The sequence below is a fragment of the Girardinichthys multiradiatus genome, chromosome 1, assembly GCF_021462225.1.
Source record: "Girardinichthys multiradiatus isolate DD_20200921_A chromosome 1, DD_fGirMul_XY1, whole genome shotgun sequence".
In the NCBI taxonomy this organism is placed as follows: Eukaryota; Metazoa; Chordata; class Actinopteri; order Cyprinodontiformes; family Goodeidae; genus Girardinichthys; species Girardinichthys multiradiatus.
In genome coordinates, this window is record NC_061794.1 from 41,245,609 (window position 1) to 41,273,245 (window position 27,637).

The 27,637-nt window shown below is 39.3% G+C and overlaps 1 protein-coding gene across 13 annotated transcripts in view; it reads right to left on the reverse strand.

The window, feature by feature from the left end:
* hspg2 (heparan sulfate proteoglycan 2) overlaps positions 1-27,637 on the reverse strand; it is a 161,121-nt gene that overhangs the window by 33,291 nt on the left and 100,193 nt on the right. For 8 of the 13 annotated variants that reach the window (XM_047380093.1, XM_047379871.1, XM_047379735.1 and 5 more), the window contains 23 exons: positions 24,269-24,336; positions 23,470-23,534; positions 21,675-21,815; positions 21,302-21,493; positions 20,932-20,970; positions 20,432-20,536; positions 18,364-18,612; positions 18,195-18,245; positions 16,202-16,285; positions 14,965-15,057; positions 14,782-14,874; positions 14,359-14,589; positions 13,660-13,773; positions 13,433-13,560; positions 12,223-12,309; positions 12,032-12,090; positions 11,741-11,905; positions 10,768-10,878; positions 9,402-9,502; positions 8,520-8,700; positions 4,354-4,413; positions 1,296-1,418; positions 1,003-1,155 (listed from right to left, as the gene is read on the reverse strand). In XM_047380093.1, the coding sequence (XP_047236049.1) occupies positions 1,003-1,155; positions 1,296-1,418; positions 4,354-4,413; positions 8,520-8,700; positions 9,402-9,502; positions 10,768-10,878; positions 11,741-11,905; positions 12,032-12,090; positions 12,223-12,309; positions 13,433-13,560; positions 13,660-13,773; positions 14,359-14,589; positions 14,782-14,874; positions 14,965-15,057; positions 16,202-16,285; positions 18,195-18,245; positions 18,364-18,612; positions 20,432-20,536; positions 20,932-20,970; positions 21,302-21,493; positions 21,675-21,815; positions 23,470-23,534; positions 24,269-24,336 (2,693 nt within the window). The remainder of the gene's footprint in view (positions 1-1,002; positions 1,156-1,295; positions 1,419-4,353; positions 4,414-8,519; positions 8,701-9,401; positions 9,503-10,767; positions 10,879-11,740; positions 11,906-12,031; positions 12,091-12,222; positions 12,310-13,432; positions 13,561-13,659; positions 13,774-14,358; positions 14,590-14,781; positions 14,875-14,964; positions 15,058-16,201; positions 16,286-18,194; positions 18,246-18,363; positions 18,613-20,431; positions 20,537-20,931; positions 20,971-21,301; positions 21,494-21,674; positions 21,816-23,469; positions 23,535-24,268; positions 24,337-27,637) is intronic. The other 5 variants (XM_047380479.1, XM_047380554.1, XM_047380135.1 and 2 more) reach the window with 4 other exon arrangements.

Consider the following 27,637-nt stretch of genomic DNA (forward strand, 5'->3'; position numbering starts at 1 on the left):
CTCTTCTGCGCCACAAAAAGATCTTAAACTTGGACTCATCAGACCAAAGCACAGATTTCCACTGGTCTAATGTCCATTCCGTGTGTTCTTTAGCCCAAACAAGTCTCTTTTGCTGGTTGCCTGTCCTCAGCAGTGGTTTCCTAGCAACTATTTTACCATGAAGGCCTGATTCACACAGTCTCCTCTCAACAGTTGTTCTAGAGATGTGTCTGCTGCTAGAACTCTGTGTGGCATTGACCTGTTCTCTAATCTGAACTGCTGTTAACTTGCGATTTCTGAGGCTGGTGACTCGGATGGTGACTCGGATGAACTTATCGTCCGCAGCAGAGGTGACTCTTGGTCTTCCTTTCCTGGGGCGGTCTTCATGTGAGCCAGTTTCTTTGTAGCGCTTCATGATTTTTGCGACTGCACTTGGGGACACTTTCAAAGTTTTCCCAATTGTTCGGACTGACTGACCTTCATTTCTTAAAGTAATGATGGCCACTCGTTTTTCTTTACTTAGCTGCTTTTTTCTTGCCATAATACAAATTCTAACAGTCTATTCAGTAGGACTATCAGCTGTGTACTGTATCCACCTCCTGCACAACACAACTGATGGTCCCAACCCCATTTATAAGGCTTGAAATCCAATTTATTAAACCTGACAGGGCACACCTGTGAAGTGAAAACCATTTCAGGTGACTACCTCTTGAAGCTCATCAACAGAATGCCAAGAGTGTGCGGAGCAGTAATCAAAGCAAAAGGTGGCACACGTTTTTGTTCAATATATAATTCCACATGTGTTAATTCATAGTTTTGATGCCTTCAGTGTGAAGCTACAATATTCATAGTCATGAAAATAAAGAAAACTCTTTGATTGAGAAGGTGTGTCCAAACCTATGGTCTGTACTGTATTTTAAAAAATTTTAAAACCTTTTTCAGGCACCGTACCTTTACCCTGCTGTTTATGATAGACAGAAATGATTTACAAGACAAAATCCACCTCATCACTGACAAGCATACTTTGGACATGGAGGGAGGCCCGTGCTGTGTGCTCGCCGTGAGTGTTCAGGGCCTTGCAGGTGTACTCCCCCTCATCAGCCAGATCAACAGCTGGGAATGTGAGGATGCCATTTGTTATAACAGCTCTGGGACTCATCCTGTTCCTGGGACCCCCTGTAACAATCATTTTATTGAGCCCTGTCAATGCATATTTTGTCAAGCTGTAAATATTTTATGAAGAATCAAAAATTGGTTTTCCCAAGACAAAAATGAACTTTCAAACAGTCTCTAAGCTGTACACTAACTGGTCGTACCGATCCATTCAATAGCTGGTGTTGGGTTTCCAGTCACTGTGCAACGAAGCTCTGCCCACTGGCCCTGCCGGACATTTAGCTCCGAAGGGGTGATGGTGGCGATGGGGTGGGCCCCCTCTGCAGCTACAGAAGGATATAAGGCAGTGAAACAGAGCTCTAACGTAGAGACATGTTGTTGGGAAGCAAATCATGACAATACTGACTGGTTTCAGTGTAGAGATAAAGTACAATGGCAGGGACAGGGGAATCGTGTTAAACTGGAAGTAATTTTGAGCTTTGGCATGTGATCTTGCTGAAAGACAGGGTTGTGACCTCGACCCTTAAAGCTGGCAGTCGAGAATCTTGCTATAGACAAAACAGATGAAGTGTGTGAAGCACTCACTGGGATTGCCTCTTGGCAAATTTCTCTCTGCAAGAGCTTGGCACACTTCTGTCCACTCCAATATTTAAGGGTGGCAGAGCTAAATAAAGGCCTCTTTCAGTGCAGAGGGAGCTGCCTAGAAAGGCTAAAAACCTGTAAGACTGGTATAGCCTCTGCTAAGCTTTGATTATGACCCTGACAACACGTACAATCCAGTCTAGGAGCAAGATTTAATGTTCACAGTGGAAAATCGAGCTCTAAAATAACATTGAAGAATGACAGTGTAATTTTATACTGTGTACATTTATTGGCACACCTGGTAAAGATAAGTGAAGATTTTTTTTTGTAGAATTATTTTACACAAATCACTACATGTACTATTCTTTCCTCTTTGCAAAATCTCTTTATCCAGGGTCCCTTCTTATGCAGGTTTTCTGTTAAATTTACATCTGGAGACTGGAAGAAGGATAATTTTTCAGTTATTTAACTCACATACTTTAAATCATTATTTTACTGAAAGCCATAAACTCTAGCCAGGTTCCCAGGGCTTCTGGAAGAAAAACAGGCCCACAGGAAGACAGATCCTCCCCAACATTGACTATATGGTGCTATTTATTCAGATTAAAAACATCCAAACGTCAGATCCTTCTTGAAACAACCTAATTTTGAAAGATTTGTTCATGCTTTTGTTTCCAGTAAATTAGGTCACTGTAAGGCATTCTTTACTGGGGAATTAAATCTCACTAAATAAAAATCAAATGATTCAAAATTACGCTTTTATCAAAAACCAAAAAAGTTTTAAGCATGTCTCTACCATCTTAAAATCTCTACTTTGGTTCTAGTTAAACAAAGAGCTGAAGAATTTAAAAGGACTTATTTTTTGTTATTAAATCTTTAAATGGGCTGGGCCCTTCATATGTTTCAGAGAAGCTCAATCAATATATTCCAGACAGATATTTAAGGCTTTTATGTAAAGGTCTTATAGTCTTACCCAGAATCAACTTAAGAAAACCTCTTTAACTAATTAAGGTCCTGTTCTCTAAAATTCTACCACAACAGCAGTTATTACAGGGTCTTGCTTTTAAGGAAATCAAAGATACGATATTTCTCAAGCTTATAAATAGGTTTATGGATTTTATATGCAATCTAATTTGTGTGTTTTGTCTGTTGTTTTTACAAGCTGCTTCCCTTAATTATTTCTACTGATTGTTTCTATTTTTAAATGTATTTTAAGCACATTGAGGTCATATTAAGTGTGTTCTTTAAATAAAATTTACTTGACTTATCTGTATGTTCATTATTTGTTTTATGGCAAACACAACTGAAGAGTTTGGGAAGGGAAACCTAAATCTTTGTCTTGTCCAATCAAAGCACAAAGTTCAAGGTTAGCAAAATACACATGTTTACATTTGTGATGGTAGGACAGAAAATGAGACTTATTTTCTCGCATCTCTCCCAAACAACCACTTGGCATGGGAATAGCATCTAATGATTGTGATGGAGGCTTGGTGAACCCCAAGATGCCAGTCTTGGTTATTATTCTTCAATTTTCTAGATGTCCAACATTCCCCACAACCCACTTGTTTATAAGAGCTGGCAGGACCGTCCCACCTTCTGGCGAGAGGAAATAAGGCTTTGTGTCATGACCTTATGACCCAAAGGAACAGAGAGACATGGATTACTACAGTAATTAGAGGTTCCTAGAATCTATTATCAACCTACAAAAGTAAATTATAAATCTGTGATTATTTTGTAGGAAAAAGCTTTTTACAAATCTTTACCAGGGGCGCCAATAAATGTGGAGGGAGCTGTATTCTAACAGAAATCCTGCAAGCTAACATGCTCCAATTTGCTGTTTATCAAGTAGGGTTTAGATAATGGAAGATTTTAGGTCACAAATCAAAGAACTGGAAAAACTGAATTTGCTTTTTGAACTGATGTTAAGGTCTATGACTAATGATGACCAAACATTCTCAGACTTGATTTTGATTAAAAAAACAAGTAGAATTCATCTGCATTGCTGAATTGGACTAGTTTTTTTGAGTTTTGTTTTTTTTGGTACCTCTAGCCATAAATGAAAGTGTGAACACCAGTCTGAAAAACACATTCAACTATGATGCAAAGAAATTTCAACTGGATGTACTGAGCACAGTTATGATGTTTGAAGCCCAGAGGACAGCATGTTTCCAGGAAAGATATGGGGTGGTACAATGGGAAAGAGGTCAAAGATCAAGAAATGCAACATCTACTTCATTTCAAAAAACAAACAAGAGCCCATAAAGTTTGACATAGTCCCCAAAAATAGTCCAATATGGACTGTGTAACACAGAGAGCCCTTCAGAAAATTGGAAAATAGAGATTACAGAGGAGGTGCCCATAATGATGAACATGCACTTTGTTCTGCAGTGATGGACCCCAATGAACCCAAAGAGGCAGATGGTGACTAGTAATGCTCATGTACAATTAGGTTGGACTCTATAAAAACACAAATGTCTCTGTTCAGAAGAATGGTATGTTGGCCAGCATGGGATCTCCAGACTTTAGTGCAGTTTAGTCTGGTTTCTGGACCCAGTGATTGGCTGATTGTACATGGGCATCAGCAGGCCACGCATGTCTACATGCTGTGGAAGATGAGTGCATGCATGACATAAAGAGGGAGAGTTGGGTCCGACCAGTGAGGAAACATTGCAGACTTACGCTTTCTATGTCCTTCAAACATTTCATAGGCTGTGTAAAACATCTGAGTCTGTGAGGCCTCTGGAGATGGAGGGAGGGAGACAAGTAAACTGACAGGTCAGCTCTTCAAATCAACAGCAGTTTACTGTACCTCCAATCACCCAAAGAGATGCTTACAGTACCATCCTTCTTCACATGTGGGCTGCTGTGATTTTTGCGAGTTGTGTCCAATAAAACACCACACATATTAAAACATGCTTTCAATCAAGAACCTTTTATCTGGCACAACTTTAATTTCATTGTTCTAAAACGTTTAGCAACAGTCATCCTCCATTTATTAATCACTTTAAATTATTGCCACTCTTCCCTTTGTTTCCTTTTTTCTCAATCCATAGAAAGTACCCTCAGCCAGTGCTTCTGTTTTAGCTGTCTGCCTTCTCTGATTGGGTCCACAGAAAGAATATCTAGCCCGGTGCTTCTGAGTTCAGCTAAGCTTTCTTTCTAGACAAAGGCACTGACATATCTTCCATTAGCTTTGTGTATTTGTTTTCCTTTTCATGGCAAGTATGCCTGGCTTAGTGCTTTAACATTAAGCTATGTGTTGCTTTTAAGTGGAGTGATGAACGAAGGTATTGCTGCCATTAACTTTGTGTAGTCCTTTTCTTTCCCATGAAAAGTACACCTAACATAGCGTTTCTGTGTTTAGCTGTGTCTCGCCAAGATCAAGCCATTAACAGAACGATTACTGTCAAAACTATACCCAATTTATCTGGGGGTTTTCCCCCCAGAGAAAGTCCAACTGGCTCAGTGCTTCTGTGTTTAGCTATGTCTTTTGTCTGAATGGAGCCATTGATGGAGCTAATTGGAACTATTGGTGGTATTACCTCTGTGTACTCTATGTTTTTATTTCCCATTGAAAGTACTCCATGTCTGCCTTCTGTCCTCTCAATCTCCAGCTGGTAGTGGCAGATAGCTGCTAATACTAATCCTGATTCTGCTGGAAATTTCTTCCTGTTAAAAGTTATTGGTTCCTCTCTATTGTTGTCACATGCTTGCTAAGGATGAGAGATTGCTGCCGAGTCAGTGAACTGATGCAATGGGTTGGGCTGTCTTATTTATGTGTCACCAAATGCTGTTAAATTGCCAGCTGAATTTAAATGTACTGAACTGTGGTTTGGATTAGACATGACAGTGTGTAGCTGTATCTGACTTGATTAGAACATCTGACTGAATTGGAGTTAACTCGACTGATTTGTATTCTATTTAATTGGATATGAATTGGACTTGAATTCAACTATTCATCTTGTGGATATATGTTCAGAGTCATGCCATTGAACTCAGTTTGATGTATTTAAAGGACCAACTAATATAAGAATTAGTGTACTAAAGAGACATGATAATATTATGGACAAAATATTCAAGCATAAAACACTTTTACCTAATACAAACTCTTCAGTTTGCTTGACATTAAAAGATGCATAAACATACACACATATAATTGCTGTGGGAGCTGTGTGGCAACAAAAGGAGAACAGCTCCATATTTAGTCATGCAGGTTAGTAGCAGAAAGCAGTTGTAAACATTAAAAACACTCATTCATCTCAGCTACTAAAAACTAGACATACAGCTTGTGGTTTTACTGAACAGTTAAAGATGACAGAGCCCAATCCACAAAGGTACAAATCATTTTGTTCTGTTGTTATTTTAATCCATTGCTTCCTTATCACAAAATACTTTCACTATTAAGATAAATACATTAAACGGTGATGTGTACATTGTAATTTTGAGTAATTGTAACAGAAATATATCTGCAATCATACAAATCAATGGAAATGAACAAATGAAAAATGCACTGATGGTTACCAAGGTAATTGAAAATGTGATTTTTCACAGTGAACTAAATGTAAACACACAGCATACAAGGCAACTACATATACACAGACAATTCCTTAACATAAAATAACATAATAATAATAAGAAAATTCTCGTTGATCAGATTATGATTCAAGACCTTTAAAACAAAACACTCCAACAACATTGTCAGTTGTAAATAAAAACACAGAACTGCAGCTGATTATCAACAGAACACAGATTATAATACTTTTTTTCCAGTGTATAAAATACAATTTTAGCTATTTAACATTGAAATTTCAAAAGAAACATTATATAAACAGAGCTGACTTTCTGTAAGTGATGGTGCCTTGGAAAAGTATTGATACCTTTAAATCCTTTCCACATTTCTTCACATTAGAAACAGAAACTGAGTATTCTATTGTTAATTTTATGATGCAGACGAACACAAAGTAATACTTTTTTCTGTGAGGTGGAAGGAAAACATTTACAAAATGCTTCACAAATGAACACTTAAATAAAATCCAATTGCCCTCAGAATAACCTAATTAGTAAATAAGGTCCACTATTAGTGAAGAATAAATGCAGTAAAAATACAGCTGTTCTGTGAAGGCCTCAGATGATAGATAACATTTAGGAACAAAGAGCATCATTGAGACCAAGGGACATACCAGAAGAGTCAGGGATTAAGCTGCAAAGAAGTTTAAAGCTGGATAAGGTTATGAAACAATATCCCAAAGTAGGAACTTTGCACGGAGCACTGTTCAATCCATCATCTGGAAATGGGAAGAGGATTGCACAACTGATAACCTACAAACCATGTAGAACACAGCAAGCGTGGAGGAATCTGCTGTTTTCAGAGGAGACCAAAACTTAATTTCTCGGGCTTGATACAAAATACTATGTGCGTTGTAAAACTAACACATCGTCCTGGAAACACCATCGCCATCGTGAAACAAGGTTGAGCTAAATATAGAACATTATTTAAAGAAACGTTTAATGTTTCAGTGGAACAACAACTCAGAACCCATAGAACCAGAACCACAATCGGATAATTTAGATCAAAGAATATTCATGTGCTAGAATGGCCCAGTCAAAATGAAGACCAAAATTTGGACATATAAACCAGCTGTCTGAGAATGAGGTATTTTGCAAAGAATGGGCCAAATTTTGTCTCTTTTTTGCAATGCTGTTAGTGACACAGCCCAAAAAACTTGCAGCTGCGATTGCACTAAAAGGTGGTTTAACAAAGTATTGACTTTATGACACTGAATAGAAATGAACGCCACATGGTTTTGTATTTCTATTTGAAAAAAATATGTATCCTATGGTTAGTCTGTCACATGAAATCCCAATAAAATACACTGTAGTTTGTGGTTGTAAAGTGACAAAATTGGGTATGAATAATTTTACAAGGCACTGTATTGCAGCAGTATAACAACTACCTGGCTAATAGCACCAACATGTTGATTGACATTCATTTGCAGGTAAAGAGGACAGTTATAAAACAGGAATACCTTAAGTAACTGAAGAGCGCACAAAGAAATAAAACAAAAAAAGGCAAGTGTTTCCTCGGATTCCCATCTTAATGCAGGTGAACTGAAGTTGTCTGGATATCAGGTGCACAGTTACCTATCCCAATGTGGCATTTGCATTTCATCCCATCGTGGTTCACCCCGCTCAGGTAAGAAGAGCCCAAGGTGAAAAACATATCAAAGAATCCAGCCCCTGGGATAGCGGCACCAAGGCAAAGATCTATCAGTGATTGAGAAGTGACTGAACCACCACCGATTAATTCAACCCAAGTGAAAAATGAAACCTGCTGTAGCTCCAGCATAGAGTTGGCAGAAAGCTTTACTTACAGATCCTATGTCCAGGAGCTCATTGATTTGGTGTTTGAGTGTACCCTGTGTACTTGGCCACAAATGTTGCAGAAATGTAGCACATTTTATTTTTTTGTTTTTATCTAAATCCACAAGCTGTATTTTTTCATATGAAGTCCAGGAAACTCAGATCACATAACACATACATAATAGGAAGTTAGAATAATAAAATACCAGCAAAGAGAGCTAGATTTCCAGTTTGATATTAGAACATGGTACATTCATGCCCTCTGACAGCAGAAGTTTTGGGAATTAGACTTGCAAGCTTATTGCGCTGTTAATTCAATGATCAGTGTTCACACAATACCAAACACACTTAAGCAGCCATGCATGCATTACTCCAAGTAGAAGGGGGAGCTAATATTTAGGGTGAGAAACTACAGGAGTCAGAGCTGGAATGCAGAAGCAGGGGCGAGGATGGGAGGTGGAATGCTGTGCCGAAGGATCACAAACCTGGCACGTAGAGGATGGCACTACTTTCATCCATGGCAAACATGTTGGAACCCGTGCAAACGTAGAAGCCCGCATCTTCAGGCTGGACGTTCTGAATTGTCAGGATGCCGTTAAAGTCTGTGGCACGGTTGGGAAGCTTCCTGTTCCCCCTTCTGGTCCACACCAGTGTGTAGGCCGGTGACTGTGAAGGGTAGACCAGAGAAGACAAATAACAGGAAGGTTACTGTCTCAAAAGACTTAAGGATAAAGCAAGGCATCTCAGCTTGGACAGACTGGAAACATCAAACAGGCAAAGTAACAGTAAAAGTGATATACAGATATACAGATAACACTAGAAATAGATCACGTTAACTTTAAATTAACTTTTTGATGATAGTATAATTTCCTGACAAGCACCTATTAAAAGGTCAAACATGCGCCAAAGGATTGAGAGGATAACCTTGAAACCCCATGTTTGGCCAATCCATCAACACTTTTTCACATAACTCTTCAGTCTGAAGACAGGTGAGTCCCTCATAGTGGATGTTTTGAGTTTAAACGTTGCTAAAACAGCTTTTAATGCATGTTTCAAATACCTGCTTAAAGATACACGCACAGAGCCGCATTGTAGATTGCCATATGAGAAGTCAGTCATTCAGTCTGCCTTTTTAACCAAAAGTGAACCCATCTATTCCATACAAAGTTGCATATTTAACTGTTTTAAATTTTATTAATGAATGTGTATGAATGCAGTTCTGAATTTATCAGCTGTGTATGACAACCATTTCCGGTGATAAGAACATTTGACATTAAATGCAAGGTGAGCACCCTCGTGCCTCAGAATACCAATCACTACATTAAAAGTTGGAGAAACTCAAACATCAATCCAAACACCAGAGTTACCTTGCTCCTTGCAGTACAGATGAAGTTGACAGTGGACCCGACCCTTACAGTCTGAGATTTAGGCTCCTCGACTGTGACCTCGATGGGTTTAGTTGGGCCACCTGCAGGAATAAATACACAACAGGTTGCAAGGATTGCTCAGATAATGAAAGAACAAACGCTCTGTCCAGAAATTCTGTGTCCAAAGGGTTTGGTTTATAATTTTTGGTAGCGGTTTGCATTAAGTTAATTAGCCTTTATAGCAATCAAACCTAACTGCAAAGTTAATAAAAATTTACATAATTGCAAAAACCGTATTGGCACTGGGTTTGAGCGTTGCAACAAAAAGATTTGGGGGCATCACTTTAATTATCCCTTTGTAAGCTCAAGGGAAAGCATTAACATTTGATGTCATTCTGTTATTCTGATGGAAATAAAGGAGCAAAATGGTTGTTTTGAATGGAGTTGTGCTTGAAGCATTCTTCCTTTGTCTAAGGTTACCACTGAGAAAACATGTGCTATCAAAAAAGGGGTTTCACATGCAAGAATGCTGCTGCTAGTAAAGTCGAACTCAAATCAACCATTTGCAGTTGTTGTGAAGGAAGTTTCAGGGAACTCTAAGAATCCACCTCTCTTAAAGAAAAACATCAAGGACAGATTGACATTCTGGAAGAACTACAGGATTGGACTGCAGAGGTTCGGCAACGTTATTTTCTCCAGTAAAACCCCCTTCACATTGTTTAGCACATCTAGAAAAGTACTGCCCAAAGAAAAACCGGTGAGTGCTACGTCCTGAATCATGCTGGAAGTGAAGCATCCTCAGATCTCTTGCCTAAAAATGTATTTTAACCTAAAACACTGCTGTGAATCAAGAACTGTATCAATGCCTCCAAAAGGAACTGCTTCAAGCAATCCAGCAACAACTTGATGATGGACAATGCTTTTTCTCTAATGGTGGAGCACATTAAACACACAAGGCAAAATGCTAACTAAACTAAACTCAGATCTTAATTCCACCGAGAAACTGTAGAAAATCCTCAAAAGGTCAACAACCACTTCAAGCACCAATAAAGTCAGTCCAGATTTGGAGCCCCAGGTGATCTCCAACATGTCAGAGGGAACTGTAGAATACCACACTGTAAATATTGATGTTTTGCATTTACCTGTTCATTTCTCTATAAAACCCTTCAAAACTTCTGACATCTTTGCAACTGAAGTTTATTATACCACAAAAACATTTGACAAACAAATCCAAGGCAAGGGAAGCAGCACAACAGGCAAGAAAAACAAAAACTAAATTTCTGTCAGTTTGAAACTTTCTGGCCAAGACTGTGTATGTTGCATTCATATAGGACTCTGTTAAAATTTCAGCAGGCCTCACACACACCTTTGACAATAATCTCAGCGTGGCTCCTGTTTGAGCTGCGTAGGTCTTGGCAGGTGCAGATGTAGATGCCAGCGTCACTTGGCAAGACGCTGGGGAAGTGCAGCTCTGCTCCTGTGCACAGAAATAATAAAACAAATATTGTTAAAGTTTTCATATCAATATAGGTAAACTTTAACTAATTAAAAGTTCCAAACTAGTCATGGGCTTGTTTTTTGTATGCGGATACATTGAGTTTTAAAAAAGTCCTTTTAAGGAGATGCCTTTGAAAGAAAACCAGAGTTTTTTCTGGCTGCCTAAATTCATACAGTATTGCAAGTCTGCACCTTCCCCTCCTGTTGCTGCACATTGTTGGTAAGCTGGCTAAAACAAAGATACTACAGTTTTGTCTTGTTTACAATTTTAACAAATTCAAGAGCCACCCGTTACTCTAACTCTGCTTTAAAGTGGAGATAAAAAGGTATAATATTCTGCACATTTTGTATATTTACTCATCGACCACTATTAAATTTAGCAGGTCTTTTTTTGCTATTTCATAACATTATAACAGAAATAATTGTTGCTTCTCTGTTTTGACTAAATACAATTAGACAGTGTTGTACATGTTTTGTTTTTTTTTTATCTTCATGCAAATACTGTAAAACCATAGAATATTTTACCACGTTTATCATTCCATGACAATCTCTTTTACCTGTTGCATTGTAGGAAAATTTGGCAAGTTGAAATTACTCAGGAGCCATATTTTATGTTTTTTTTTTTCAATTAAAACAGTAAAAATATTGTGAATGAATTGCTTTTATTAATTTCTAATAAATTGACATTACAAATGTGTCCATCTGCATCAGCTTCATCTGCTGGAGGACCAAATTTGTACCCTTCTTGAACTGCCATTGGGTCCCACACAAATTTATTCCAAGGACAGCCCTGCCTTATATCAAACTAGAACGAGAGATGATATGGAGTGTGTTTCCCACACCTTGTCTGCGTCTGTCAGCACTGACAGAGATGGGCCGTCCATCCTGTCTGGACCAGAAGAAGTAGTGTGGTGGAGATCCGGAGACCTGACAGCGCAGTGTGACGGAGCTGCCCTGTGTTGCTACAAACCGCTCTGGATAAACTTTCACCTCTAGGTGGGCTACAGCTGCAAAATGCAACAGTTGTGTTAACATAGCTATGGTAATTTAAGAGAAATATCCACTGTCTGTCTTTCTAAATTCACCCGAACTACATCGATTCCTTTCAAGTGAATATAAGCATTCTGCATTACCGTCATTCGGACGACATTTTTCTCTCTCCTGTGGGTTGCCAGCATATCCTGCAGCACAACTATAAAGGATAAAAAAAACAGCTTTTACTGATATCCACATTGTCACAAAAAGCCATTTTTTCATTGATGCTATATTACAACCATTAAAAATGGTTGGTTTTTCTTTATGTCAGAAAAAAAAGCTGCCTCACCGTTCACAGTACTGTCCAGTGTAACCAGGTTGGCAAGAAGTGCACTGGTAGTCTCCACTACCAAGGCTCTCACAAGTAGGAGAAAACCTGTCACACAAGTTACACACAAAGTTTAAAGTTAACCAAAAAACTATTAAGGATCTGGGCAAAAAGAATATATATATAACATTTAATCAACGGAATATCCGTGTGTGTAAAAATTATATCATGAAGGACTGTTCAGAGAGCAATAATTGTTGGCATATAGATTCAAAGTGTTAAGAACTTGCATTTTACATACTAATATTTAATATATAATATTTAACCAGTTTGACCGAGTCTCACGGCAGAAGATGCTCACACCAGTTACAACTAACATTGTCCAAAATGCTAAAGGTCACAGAGTGACGGAACCACAGATGAAGAAGAGAGGAAAGAAGAAAATAGGCATATATCATAACTGATATCGTCACCGCAATATTTACCATTATTATCACCATCGCAAGATTTCCTAATGTTGTTCAGCCCTACTGGTGACCTTTATCAGATGATTTTTAGTTTGTTCAGCCCTGACCAGTGAGTTGCCAGTGGGAAACTCTAAAAACGGGTCTTTTTCTGATTAGTTACCACACCATGGATCAGGGGTACTGCCAAAGAAACCCGCAAAGTGTGATCAGATAAGAGCCATTAATTATCCTGGAGTAGCACACCAAAATCAAAAGTAACAACAGAAATGTAGGAGTCTTGTTGAGCTTATGCTGACAGGCAATGTAAACTAACAATTTTGTCTTTGTTTTACGAACATAAAACCCTGTTTTACTGCGACTGCTTTCTCACACATGCAACAATGCCTCTCATCCAGTCCAAATACGAATAATTAATGACTACTCACGGCAAGAAGAACGAATAAAATATTTCGAATGCCGATCCAAAATTCTTGTGGTTCTTAAAGACAAATTGGAATTGGAAAAAATCGGCATTTTAAGGCTTTGGAAAAACCAAGGATAGGAAATCCAGCAGAAAGTTCTGATCGACATAGCTTTTATACAATCTAATCCTAAAAGTAGCTGTGACATCAGCTAGAGGTAAGATGTGTTGTTTTGATAAATCAGTTGGTGCTGCATCAGAAACTTGACTTGATTTTCTGTAGACAGAGGAGCTGGACACAGATCAGTCTGCTGCTATAAATGGAGTTGAAATAGGAGCTGTAGGTGTGTGTGCCAGTACTTACTGGTTGTCGGAGTCAGTGTGAGGGCAGCCGCATTGCTGGCAGTCTTCCGGGGTGCCAGCAGTGGGATCGCCAAAGAAGCCAGAGGCACACTGGTCACAGAGATCCCCCTGTGTGTTGTGCAGGCAGTTCTACAAAGAGACAAACTATGTTAGCAGAGCTGTCCATCTCGCCACAAGGCTGAAATCTAGAGACTGATATTGTTCACATGATAAACCCATGCTCCATACTGTGCAGGTGCCAGTCTCTGGGTGGCAGGCATCTGAGTGCCCATTGCAATCACAGGGCTCACAGTGACCCAAGTATAAACCTCCTCCGGTGCGGGTGTATCCTGGTGCACAATCCTGAAAGCGGAATAAAGAGATTTAGAAACAATTTTATACAAAAACTAGAGAACACAGTTTTCATATCACTTAGGCCAAGTGGGTTTGATAATACTTTCTTTTTAATGCAGAACTTAAAAATTCCCAGTTGGGAAAAAAAATAAAGTTATTTGGAGGTTTCTCACCACCAATTAGATATCTTGCTATAAAATGGCTGATCTGCATATAAAACTCAGTGATAGTTGCAGTAAATACTGTTAATTTGCACTTTGATGATTTGCATCTTACAAAATCTTTCACTGACACACAGTCTTTTGGTTCACTGCTGTTCACTTCAATTCCTACTGGGAGTTCTCTAGGTTTTCCCCACTGCATTTTTGAGGAGTTTCTGATAAAACAAATATTAAATCTAAATCACAGTTACTTTATTTGTATTTAATAATTTAAATGAAACACTTCCCCATGTGTCACTAAAACGCAGCCAAAGTACCCACAGTAATACCTGTACCACAGTTTGAGAACCATAAACTTAGTCATACATTGAAGCTCAGTGCTTGCTTCCATCGATCATGTCAACTTCTAAATCAAAGAAACTTATATATACACCTGGCAGGAGAGTCCTTGGTAGCCAGGAGGACAGCGGCACTGCTCCACCTCGAGGGCCTGTGCCAAGCCGCTGTAGTTGGGCACAGCTACTTCCATACTGATGTCAGAGATGCTTGAGGAGCGCATTTCAGTCGAGTATGAAGCTCGGATCAGGATATCATCCAGATCAGCCAGAACCATCATCAGGTGCTCTCTGGTGGCAGGCATGCCATCAGGTCTATGCCAGTGTTCCTATAGAGCAGAAAACGGCTGAAGCAGCTTAACCAACGCTTTTAGGACAGATCTTTAATTATATTTCACAGACATGGCAAAGTGCTCACAAAACATTTCAGTTCTCCTATTTAGGTTTTAGTAGCCACATCTACAATATGTTGCAATTTTATATTTAATTATGTTTCACTGTAGTTTGGGTGATGTCCTCACCTCTCTAAAGATGATCTCAAACTGTTTGCTCTCTCTGCCACCCTGCTGCCTCCTCTGCCAGGTCTGACGAGCTACCAGGGTGATGTCATTACCCTATGAGGGACACAAGGGCGGGTGACTAAATCCAGCAAATGTTGGGAAATGTAACGGGAAACCAGCACACCAGTTGGAGGGCGTACTCACAATGATCTGAACATCAGCATCTTCAAGTTCTGTTCCTCTTGAACCAGTCACATAGGTTATGGTGTATTTAAGTTTGCCACCATAAGAACCCACCTGAAGCATAGAAACCAGTTTATATCTTAGTCAATTCAATCAATGCAGCATGGCTGTTCGAGCTGCCATGGTGTACATGCTAACATTGTAAGAGCTGTGTGAGAGGAACATTTCTTTCAAACATTTAGTGCGATATAACAGGAGAATATTAAGTCATTTATTTTGTAACATTTTATGTAAGCTCTTCTAATTAATATTGTGTCATTTGTCAATACTACAGGATTCTTACATTTACAAATGTTTCATATCAAACTTCCACATTTTTCAAGATTTATGCTTTAAAATTTCAGTCCATTTTTGGCTCATGTTGGATGGATGGATGGATGCACAGATGGATGGATAGATGCATGGATGCATGGATTGTAAGATTGTAAATTGTTGTCCTAACTAATTTCTGCAGTGAAAATAATCAATCCTGTTCCACCACAGGTGATACATCATCTATATATAAAACCTTTAAATTTGTGTGAGCATGACTGTAAGTATGGCTTTTCAGTCAGTATCTAAAAGAACGATATATTGTAGATGAAGAAAGAAAGCCAACATTATGGTAACTCTGCGCATCGTTTACATAACAACAGTATACACAAGCACAATGAATAGGACAATGTATTTTGGAAAATTGTAATATTTAATAAGGGGACAATGGAACAGGGAATGACGTCTGGAAATAAGGAAGATGGAATATTTTCCATTCTCCATTTTTTCCCCTTTCATATTCAGACCAGAAAAATAATTTAATCAAATACCAGTTTTCCAGACTGGACAGGAACGCTGCTCTTACCACCTTAATTCTAACAATTAATTCTATAAATTATTATTCATATGAATGTAATATTTTATGTGGACATTTCTGAATAATATTCACTTATGCGTCTTTCTTGTCCACAAATGTATTCTGTTATATTGCAGGGTTCTGTTAAATTAAGTTTTATGTAGCCCAGTCAGATCTATGAGAAAATATATTTGATAAGTTAGGAGTGCTCATGATTTCTTGTAACACTGACGTGGAAAGTAGGACAGGAAATAAGAGACTGGATCGATGGAGTAGGAAAAACTGAGGGTACTGATGGTGCAGAAAGTGCAAACCCTCCAAGTCTAATAGATGTTTGACTGAATGCGGCCCAAGATGCTTTACAGTTACCTTTTCCCCTGTGAACTGTCCAGGGAGCATCCAGTAGAGCACATCGTCCTGCTGCGAGCTGAAACCTTTGTAGACCAGAACGTACTGAGAGGCCAAAGATGGAAGAAAAGGCATCAAAGAATAAGCCACAGACAGAAAGGCAGGGAGGACAAATGTAAGCAAGCAGACAACCACACAAAAGCGGGAAAGCAGCGCATAGAGTGTCTCACAAGTAAGACATAAAGTCTTTTAATACATGTTTTCCAATGCAGAGCGTCATTTAAGAGTCACATTGAGCCCTAATTGACAGTTAACAGCTCCTCCTACAGTCAGGGATGTTAGTTGGTAGGTGCATGAGTTGGAGGAGGCTCTAAACCCAGCAGCAGTAGAGTGACAGACGACCGTAACAACTGATATTACTGCACTTATAAAGAATAGGTACACTGTTCCAGCAACAAGCTCATTTAAAGAGAAATGTCCAACCTCACTGGAGGGATTCAATATCAGAATATAATTTCTTAAGGATCAAACAGAACCTACATTTGTTTTGTGTTCTTACTGATTCTTAAAGTTTAAGTTAATTTTGGAAATGTTTAGAAAACCATTTGAAAATTAGCTTTCGTACCTTAAGGAAACGAATTTATTTCACTGCATTTAACTTAGATTTGTCTTACTAAAGTTTGCAAGTAAAACAAAACAAAATAAAAGTCACAGTCTGCTCAGACCTAAGAAAAATTATTTAAAATCTCCAACTAGAGGTGAAAAAGAATCCTCAAACCCTTTTACCATAACCTTAAAAACATGCTGCATCCACTCAATTTCTACAGTCCAAACATTTCAAATTCCTAAATTCACATCAGAATTTAGACATTTCACTTCAGACAAAGAAATGATCTGACTAAGCTTTACGTTCTCTAAAGTCTTCTATCCCAAAGACTGATATTACTCAAAATGACTGGTGATTCTGACCCAGCAACAAAGTGCAGCTATTTGCTCGTAAGTCATAACTTAAAACATGTTGCGTGTTATTACAGATTCGTACCGCTGAATATTTATTAACCTAGAAAATAAAAAATAAAACTGGTTACAAATAAGGTAAATTCCTAAAACCCAAAATTATTCATAGTCCTGGCAGATTTTAATTTTAAATGATTTTCGCTCAACTGAGAAGTTTGTTTCTGATAGGGACTGATGATGTGTCTCTCAAAAGATAATAACACTATGTAAAATGAGTATGAATTTTGAACAAAAAGATCATCTGTTTTTATTTGCATTTTATTAAGAAAATAAAGAGTCGAAAATTATTAGTATTATTCTCAATAATCAATGAGAAATCCTTATTGGCATTACAGCAATCATTTCCTTCCTATACCAGCTGTTTGCCTGTTTCCACTGGTATTTAGACAATTTACCTATGGGAGCCCTCCAGGTTGTTGAAGGGCTTCCTTCCCATAACCCTAATCTTTAGTTCCCTCCAGATATTCAAGTTGTGAGTGTGGATGGGCCAGTACAAACATTTATATTACTTCCAGTCGGAAAAAACTTGCTTGTAAAATTAAAGATTACTTTAAATTTAAATGTGTAAGGGTACGAAGAGTTTTGAGCTTAACTGTATTTATTTCTTTACATTTGAGTTTTAAATGTTACCAACAGCAAATACACCAATAAATCCTGGAAAAAAAAAACATATGTGACATTTTAACCATGTACGAGCAACATTTCTTTAATTTTAAAATCCTATTAAAAGTATTCCATCTATAAGAAATGGGGAGAAGTGGAGTCCAATATTGGACTGTATCCACCATGATTAAGACGACAAAAGTTTGCCCCAAATAAAGTCGTATAAGAGGCCTTTGATACCGACATCCCATCACAGACATTATATTATCTCTAAAGCAAATCTAGTCAGTTTGAGACATAGACTTGGTTTAAAATCTAACATATGACTGTTTTGTTAAATGTGAAATAGAGAAAAAAGTTGTTAATTATTTCATGCTTTCTTGTTACCGTCTACCTTGCTGCTGCCTCCAGAAGTATCAGCAGTCTTGCTCAAAGTGTTCTTGCTCTGTTCCACAGCAGAACCAGACCCCAAAAGAAAAGCCAAAAAGTCACCAATAGCAACAAGTAAGTCAGAGGTTTAACACCCTGACTTCACAGCTCTGGCGGACTCTGACAGAGTGTACCTGCAGGCGAGGGGCGTGGCCTGGAGAGTAAGACTCAGGCCGGGTTGGTCTAACAGAGGAAGAAACACCAGATGCGGGAGAGAGGGGGCTCAGGTTATGCAAAGACCATTGAGAAGAAGAGTAGGTCGGGACCCGGGAGGAGGAAAGTGAAGAGGATTTAGAAGAGGGGAGAAATGGAGGGAAACCAGCTGGTCCATTGGAGAAGTTAGACAGAAGTGCCCAGACCTCCTCGTCCAGCTTTTTGACATTCTGAGGAAGCAGGGCATCAGAAACAGAATGGAAAGGTAATGATGGGACAGTGAGAAGGAGAAAGTCGGATGTTAGGTTTTAGTTCTTCCTCAAATGTGCAACGCAGTGAGAAAGTGAGCATGCTGTGTCATAAGAGCCAGTAATGTTAGGTAATCTTAAAAAAGGTAAAGTTTCTACTGAAGGTCACACTAAGACCAAACTTCTTACACATCTAAAACTTGTCACATGTCAAACACATGCAGTCACGCCTAAAGGTTTGCTCAAGTCTGTGCCAATTACAACACCCTACATACCATATATTTTCAAGATGTGTAACATAATTCCTCTTTTATCCCAAAATCATACACTCTTTGAAAAATCCAACCTTTAATTCGTCTTTAGGAGAAGCCCCACCACAAGAACAGTTTTAAACAAAATTAAATCATCTTAGCCACAGTTATTGGCAATCCCAAATTAATTCTATGAAATAAATGTATTTATATTTTTTAAACCAATTTTTTACTTTTTTAAGTTGAACTTTCAATTTTTAACCCTTAACTCCTGGTTTCTCTTAAATTTACATATGAAGCGAAACAAAAGCAACATTTTTCCTAGCCAGTCTATAAAATGAGAAAAACAAGAGAACATGCTATTCAAAGGAAGAAGGTCTGTTTCGATATTCATAGGTCAAGAAATGACTTTAAAACAATGGATTATCCCCTAAGCATGCCCAAATCTACATCAGAACAAAAATTTTAAAGTTTAAAACCACTGGAAATTTGACATCCAAGAATGGACGAGGACTGAAATATACCACATTATGGAAGTGGATCTGTGATGCTGTGGGCCTGTTTATCTTCTTGAGGTCTTGGGAAGCATCTTATAGTACATGACATTGAGGAATTTTTGAAATACCAGGCCATTTTAAACACAAATCTGGTGGCCTCTGCCAGAAAAGTGAAATAGGTCTCCACTGTGTTTTTCTGCATGGCAATGATCCAAAACATATACCTACATCAACGCAGAAATTATCCACCTAACACAAAATTAACCTACCATGACCTTCTCAGTCATCTAAAGCCAATAGAAAACAGAGCTGAAGGCAAGAGGGCATAACAGAGGAAACAGAACTCAAAATGTATTTCTCCATAGGGAAGTTAGCAGGAGAAAATGTAAGGTAAGGATAACCGGAGAAAGAAATCTGTGCATGGCTGTCTCTAAAAAAGCAGTGTCAAAAGTTGAATTATCAAAGAACACAAGTAGTTCTATTCACCAGGATATTGTCACAGTCCCTGGATGTGTTTCTTGACTCAGAAGTATATATTTTATATTATTACATAAAATCATTTTTATGTTTTCATTGTTATTGCTGTTTTTGCATTCTTTCTGCACCGCTAGATAATTGTATCTCTGTTATCAAATTACAAAAACAGCCAAACATGGTGAAGTGGATCGATCTTTGACCAGGAGGGTGGCGGGGTGTGAAGTGCCTCAACAGGATTTAAAGAGAGAAACAAGTCGCTCTCAGACGCACCTCAGAACAGGGGTAAAAGAGGAGCCTTTGGAGCTACAATACCAAGGAATTCAGACCAAAGCATCGAAGTTCCACTTTATATAGGCCACAACTGAAGGATTTAAAAGCATATGTCCCCTTTAAATTAAAGGTTGGATTTTTATAATATTTTCAAAGGCTGGATTATCCCACTGGAACAAATGATGAATTTATTTAAAGATTTTATTTCACACATCTCTACCAGGGGTGTCGATAAGTGTGGAGGGTGTTGTGTTCTGGTTAGATGAGTTAGATGTTCTACACTACAGTACGGCTTATACCAAATACCTGGCTGTCTCTTTTGGATCTTTGGTTGGCTTTACGCTCGGCGGCCATTTGGTTCCAAACAGAAGCATCCTTCCTTAGCTGCTCCTCTGGCAAGTACGAGTCACTCTATTGTTGTGGATGAAGGAAGCCCTTTGATCACTTTCTGTTTCACTGAGCTCATGGTATTTGCTAGGGTTGTAGCAGTGTTACTGAGGGTGTTAAACTTTATGAAGCTCTTATGAAGCTCTTAAATGGACCATTAATGATCAATCTATTTAAGAGGGTCATGTGATGCGATGCAGAAAGCTATTCCTGAGTGGGATATGCACTGGCCTCATGCTCACTCACTGGGCACCTTCATTTACAAACCTTGGCCATACCAGATCCATCAGCCACAAATGAAGACATGCATTGGATACTAAATAAAAGTTAATAAGGGATTTTAACCTTTTGACATGACACTGGATTTTATTATCAAAAATCAATCACAACATGAGTCTCGTTCACTGTCATCACAATACCTGATGTGCTCGTTTGACGCGAGAAAAGTAAGAATCCCTCTACAGAAAATGGAGGGAAGGGCAAACAATGAATAAATGAATAAATAAATACTGCAGCAACCAATTTCATACAGGTTGTTATAAGAATGGCAAAGATTTAACAGCAAGGTCAATGCAGAAATGGCGACAAAGAATCAGCACAGATTGAAAAAGCTGTTTGCATGAGTCTTGAAGTAAGAAAAGGGAGCAACATAAAAGGCTGCGGAGAAATGAGTGGTCTACAAGTTTCTGATGCTCAGCATGGCCCCATGTGTCAGCACTGATGCTATCTGCATCTTACTATAGCTAATTCCACTGATCTAACTGCTGTGCAATGTGTTTTTCTACATACCTTGTCTCCTTGGTAAACATCTGGAAGCTGCCAGTAGTGAGGCCCCTGTCCCAGGTAGTTAAAGTTGCTATAGGACAGCTGAGTGCCTTCAGTGGAAACCTCCACAGTAAAACCAGTTGAAACGCGACTGGTTCTCTGGCGGTTCACCAGAGCGAAACCCTGGAAGTTTCCTGGAGTAAACACAGAGAAGACCTGCAGACAGAAGACATTGTTCATGAAGTCTAGTTTGTTCGGATGGAGCTTTGCAAATAAGAAGCTCTCTCCTGCCACAGCAGTTGTTTTCCAATCATACTGCATGGACTGGGAAGGATTGGCTGGTTTTAAGCTGTGTTGTGTCAGACCAGAGTGTAAATATACAAGTTAAAGATCTTACCACATCTCTGTAGTATGTAGAGCTGGTGCACTGCTCAGTGACACCCATACAGAAACAGGACAAGCAGCCATCTTTGTTTGCCTGGCTGAGATGGAAGGTTCTGGGCTTACAGGTGGAGCAAGACGGACCCGCAACATTCATCTGTAACAATCACAATCAGTCAAATTACACAAGGACGTTCAAGAGAAGGTTTGTTCAAACAAATACTCTACAGGTCCTTCTCAAAAAATTAGCATATTGTGATAAAGTTCATTATTTTCTATAATGTAATGATGAAAATTTAACATTCATATATTTTAGATTCATTGCACACTAACTGAAATATTTCAGGTCTTTTATTGTCTTAATACGGATGATTTTGGCATACAGCTCATGAAAACTCAAAATTCCTATCTCACAAAATTAGCATATTTCATCCGACCAATAAAAGAAAACTGTTTTTAATACAAAAAACGTCAACCTTCAAATAATCATGTACAGTTATGCACTCAATACTTGGTCGGGAATCCTTTTGCAGAAGTGACTGCTTCAATGCGGCGTGGCATGGAGGCAATCAGCCTGTGGCACTGCTGAGGTCTTATGGAGGCCCAGGATGCTTCGATAGCGGCCTTTAGCTCATCCAGAGTGTTGGGTCTTGAGTCTCTCAACGTTCTCTTCACAATATCCCACAGATTCTCTATGGGGTTCAGGTCAGGAGAGTTGGCAGGCCAATTGAGCACACTGATACCATGGTCAGTAAACCATTTACCAGTGGTTTTGGCACTGTGAGCAGGTGCCAGGTCATACTAAAAAATGAAATCTTCATCTCCATAAAGCTTTTCAGCAGATGGAAGCATGAAGTGCTCCAAAATCTCCTGATAGCTAGCTGCATTGACCCTGCCCTTGATAAAACACAGTGGACAAACACCAGCAGCTGACACGGCACCCCAGACCATCACTGACTGTGGGTACTTGACACTGGACTTCTGGCATTTTGGCATTTCCTTCTCCCCAGTCTTCCTCCAGACTCTGGCACCTTGATTTCCGAATGACATGCAGAATTTGCTTTCATCCGAAAAAAGTACTTTGGACCACTGAGCAACAGTCCAGTGCTGCTTCTCTGTAGTCCAGGACTGGGGAATGTGGCACCTGTAGCCCATTTCCTGCACACGCCTGTGCACGGTGGCTCTGGATGTTTCTACTCCAGACTCAGTCCACTGCTTCCGCAGGTCCCCCAAGGTCTGGAATCGGCCCTTCTCCACAATCTTCCTCAGGGTCCGGTCACCTCTTCTCGTTGTGCAGCGTTTTCTGCCACACTTTTTCCTTCCCACAGACTTCCCACTGAGGTGCCTTGATATAGCACTCTGGGAACAGCCTATTCGTTCAGAAATTTCTTTCTGTGTCTTACCCTCTTGCTTGAGGGTGTCAATAGTGGCCTTCTGGACAGCAGTCAGGTCGGCAGTCTTACCCATGATTGGGGTTTTGAGTGATGAACCAGGCTGGGAGTTTTAAAGGCCTCAGGAATCTTTTGCAGGTGTTTAGAGTTAACTCGTTGATTCAGATGATTAGGTTCATAGCTCGTTTAGAGACCCTTTTAATGATATGCTAATTTTGTGAGATAGGAATTTTGGGTTTTCATGAGCTGTATGACAAAATCATCCGTATTAAGACAATAAAAGACCTGAAATATTTCAGTTAGTGTGCAATGAATCTAAAATATATGAATGTTAAATTTTGATCATTACATTATAGAAAATAATGAACTTTATCACAATATGCTAATTTTTTGAGAAGGACCTGTATATGTTCCATTTACCTTGCACTGGCACACACCACTGGTGCAGCCTTCACTACCTTGTTGGTCACAGCTATAACAGTTGCCTGTAACAATATAGCCAATAACATGGTTACTGTATGCATCACCTTTGATAAATGTATAACACTATACAGAAGTATTCATACCTCTTGAACCTTTTAACATTTCAATCTGTTTTATTTATGTGTTCTGCTGGAAGACAAACCTCAGCACCAAGTCTTTTTCAGCTTCTAGCTCGTTTTATTTTTACGATTGCCCTGTATAAAGCTCCAGTTATCTTCCCATCAACTCTGAACAGCTTCCCTGTCCCTGCTCAAGAAAAGCATGGTGTGTTCAGGGTGATGGTTTAATAATCTAACCCTGTTTCTCCCCAAATTTGAGTTTCTTGGTCTTTGTGGTGCTATTTGTTCTCTAATGTTCTCTAATAAATCTCAGAGGCCTTTACTGAACAGCTGTCTTTATGTAAATTAAATTACACAAACCTGGATACTTGTAACTAATTAGGTTATGTGGTGTCTGAAGAGAGTTAGTTGCAGTTGATTTTATTTTGGGTTAAAGTGTACTGAGGGGTTAAAACAAATTTTTTTCCTACCACCTTAGAGTTATGTACTACAATGTTTTGTTCCAATACATAAAATCTCAGTAAAATACATCCAAGTTTGTGGTTGTAACATGATAAAGGATTAAAAAGTTTAATAGGTTGTGAATACTTTTACAAGGCAACGTAGTTTAATAAAAAAAAAGAAGCACCCTATTAGGCTTTTATGTCTGCATAGAATGAAAATGGCACATCGTTTACCATTGACTTCATTGCTAGGGACACATCTCTCTCCCCGCATCGGGTTGCCAGTGTATCCTGGGGCACATCTAAAATAAAAATAATGTGTTAAAAGGAATATTTCCAATAAAATGGATCAAGATTTTAAATTAAACAGCAATTAACGAGAAGCCCAAAAACTGGAAAAGTGAGGGTTCTTGACCCCAAACAAACCGTCGATCCCCAAACCTTTTCACCATATTCTAACAAGCTTTCAAGAAAACAAAAAACAAAAGATGATTCAACACTGCTAGCAGCCCTGGAGATGGATGAAGGATGGGTGCATCTAAAACATTCAACATGTCTCATATGTTGATTCCATCTCTCATATGAATGCACAACTGAAACAAAACGTCCTTTCACAGAATTACAAATAACAAGATTCCTATAAAGTCAGAAAAGTACCACCATGATCACAAAACTACAGGTTTTATGGGTAAAGCACTGACACCAGAACAAAACAAAGCAGAGGTAAGCATAGCCAGTATGTGCTGCAGGTGAAAATGTCGAGGATGCAATAAAAAACTAAAATGATACTGAGGTAGGAGAGTAATGTGGCAAGAACCCAAGCAAACATTGGCGCTGCAACCAAAGCAAAGCAAACTGCAAACCCGAATCTGGTACCTTAAGTGCTGCAGTCTTGCTTACCTCACCTGTACTCTGGCAGGTCCCCAGGTCAACGGCCAACAAAGATAGCTTCCATGCTTTGGGAAGCCCTAATAAAACTAGCCCCTGGCCAGAGTGAAATCAAAATGCTCTTCTTCTCATTATAACAGTGGTGTAAACCGGTGTTCCACAAAGGATGGTCCTTCATTGACCAGGCCTAATAAAGTTTCATGATGGCATGTGTAAAACCCACAAAAAATGGACTATCATGTTTCAAGAGTAAAGCTGAAGAAATTGATTCACTTCATCTTCATCTCCATTTAACTTTCCCTTAAAATCCGGTTTCATGTGCAGTACTGCAGCAATGAAGTCCAAACTTTTATTGGGTCTTTTTTTTAGGAGTAGCCTGTGTAAAGATACAGTTCTTAATATTAGAATTTTAGAAAAACACTACAGAAGCTCAGACAAATCAGCTGGTGACTGGAATTGGCGTTTAGTTTGATCAGTGACCAACTAGTTGGACACTTAAAAAATGCCATCATTTCCTCAACAAAGGAAGCATCATACTTAAGCTAGCAGTTAGCGCTAACAATAGCCTACTCTTTGCAGTGGGGGCTCTTACTGAGTGAGGAACACTCAAATTGAGCTACTTTTGGCATAAATAAGTAAAACACAGTTTAGATTAAGCAGTAAAGCTTTATAAATATATTTAAAAGAAAATATTTTTCTTTTAAATATAAGAGTAAGAGCAGAGTGTGAAGATTCAATTAGCAGAGTAAGAGCACAGTTTTGCTCAAAATATTGAAATGCACACAACATTATGGTTTACATACCAGAGTTCAAAAGAGGACAAATTGTTGGTGCACGTCTTGCTGGCGCATCTGTGACCAAGACAGCAAGTCTTTGTGATGTATCAAGAGCCACGGTATCCAAGGTAATGTCAGCATACCACCAAGAAGGACAAACCACATCCAACAGGATTAACTGTGGACGCGAGAGGAAGCTGTCTGAAAGGGATGTTCGGGTGCTAACCCGGATTGTATCCAAAAAACCTAAAACCACGGCTGCCCAAATCATGGCAGAATTAAATGTGCACCTCAACTCTCCTGTTTCCACCAGAACTGTCCGTCGGGATCTCCACAGGGTCAATATACATGGCCGGGCTGCCATGGCCGAACCTTTGGTCCCTCATGCCAATGCCAAACGTCGGTTTCAATGGTGAAAGGAGCACAAATCTTGGGCTGTGGACAATGTGAAACATGTATTGTTCTCTGATGAGTCCACTTTTACTGTTTTTCTCACATCCGGGAGAGTTATGGTGTGGAGAAGCCCCAAAGAAGCGTACCACCCAGACTGTTGCATGCCCAGAGTGAAGCATGGGTGTGGATCAGTGATGGTTTGGGCTGCCATATCATGGCATTCCCTTGGCCCAATACTTGTGATAGATGGACGCGTCACTGCCAAGGACTACCGAACCATTCTTGAGGACCATGTGCATCCAATGGTTCAAACATTGTATCCTGAAGGCGGTGCCGTGTATCAGGATGACAATGCACCAATACACACAGCAAGACTGGTGAAAGATTGGTTTGATGAACATGAAAGTGAAGTTGAACATCTCCCATGGCCTGCACAGTCACCAGATCTAAATATTATTGAGCCACTTTGGGGTGTTTTGGAGGAGCGAGTCAGGAAACGTTTTCCTCCACCAGTATCACGTAGTGACCTGGCCACTATCCTGCAAGAAGAATGGCTTAAAATCCCTCTGACCACTGTGCAGGACTTGTATATGTCATTCCCAAGATGAATTGACGCTGTATTGGGCACAAGAGGAGGCCCTACACCATACTAATAAATTATTGTGGTCTAAAACCAGGTGTTTCAGTTTCATTGTCCAACCCCTGTATAGTATCTGCAATTCATTGAAGACCGTGTAAAGGGAATTCTGCCATTTTCTTCTAAACACATTATAAATGTCATAAATGTATTGTTCTAAATGAGTAAAAAGTCTCCCAACCATTGAGAATTTTATTGCGGAGTTAGAATTCAATTTGGGTTTCAAGATTTCTGTGTTTCAGGATTTTGTGGGTGTGTCTGAAAGGGCGGCCAGGTGTCGTCACGCCTTCAGCGTAACCCCGCCCCTGCTGCTCCAGTGGTATAAAAACATAAAGTGCGGTTACTTCGGTAATTCTCCCGCTCACTTGCGAGTCACAGATAGCTCCAACGATAGTTTGCCACAAGCTAGCTAACCAATTATGCCTCTTTCACCTCATTGATGCATCTTCCTTGGATGCCACAATGTGCAGGGCAGCAGCTTCGTGATTTTATTTAAGTTTCCAAGTGATGACCGCCTGAACAAACTCTGGATTGATTTTCTAAAGAGGAGCCATTATGGAGACATCAGGATCACCACCAACACTCGCCTTTGCAGTGCCCACTTTTCTCCAGATAGATTTACTAACTACCAGGAGATACAGTTGGGATTTATAGACAGCCAGTTGGTGCTGGCTCGTAAGGCTGTACCGACCATCTCCCTCCCTGACTCTCATCCTCCCGACATCGTTGCTCTTGACATTGGCATCACTGGAATCTCTGACGGCGGGCTTAAATGCCCAACAAATGGAGTAAGTTTCCTTGTGTGCTTATGTTTTAAATACTCTGTGCTGCCAGCCTTCACGAACATTGTCTCCTCGTACAGGAAACGGAAACAGGAACGCACATGGAACGCACATGGGCGTGGATTCA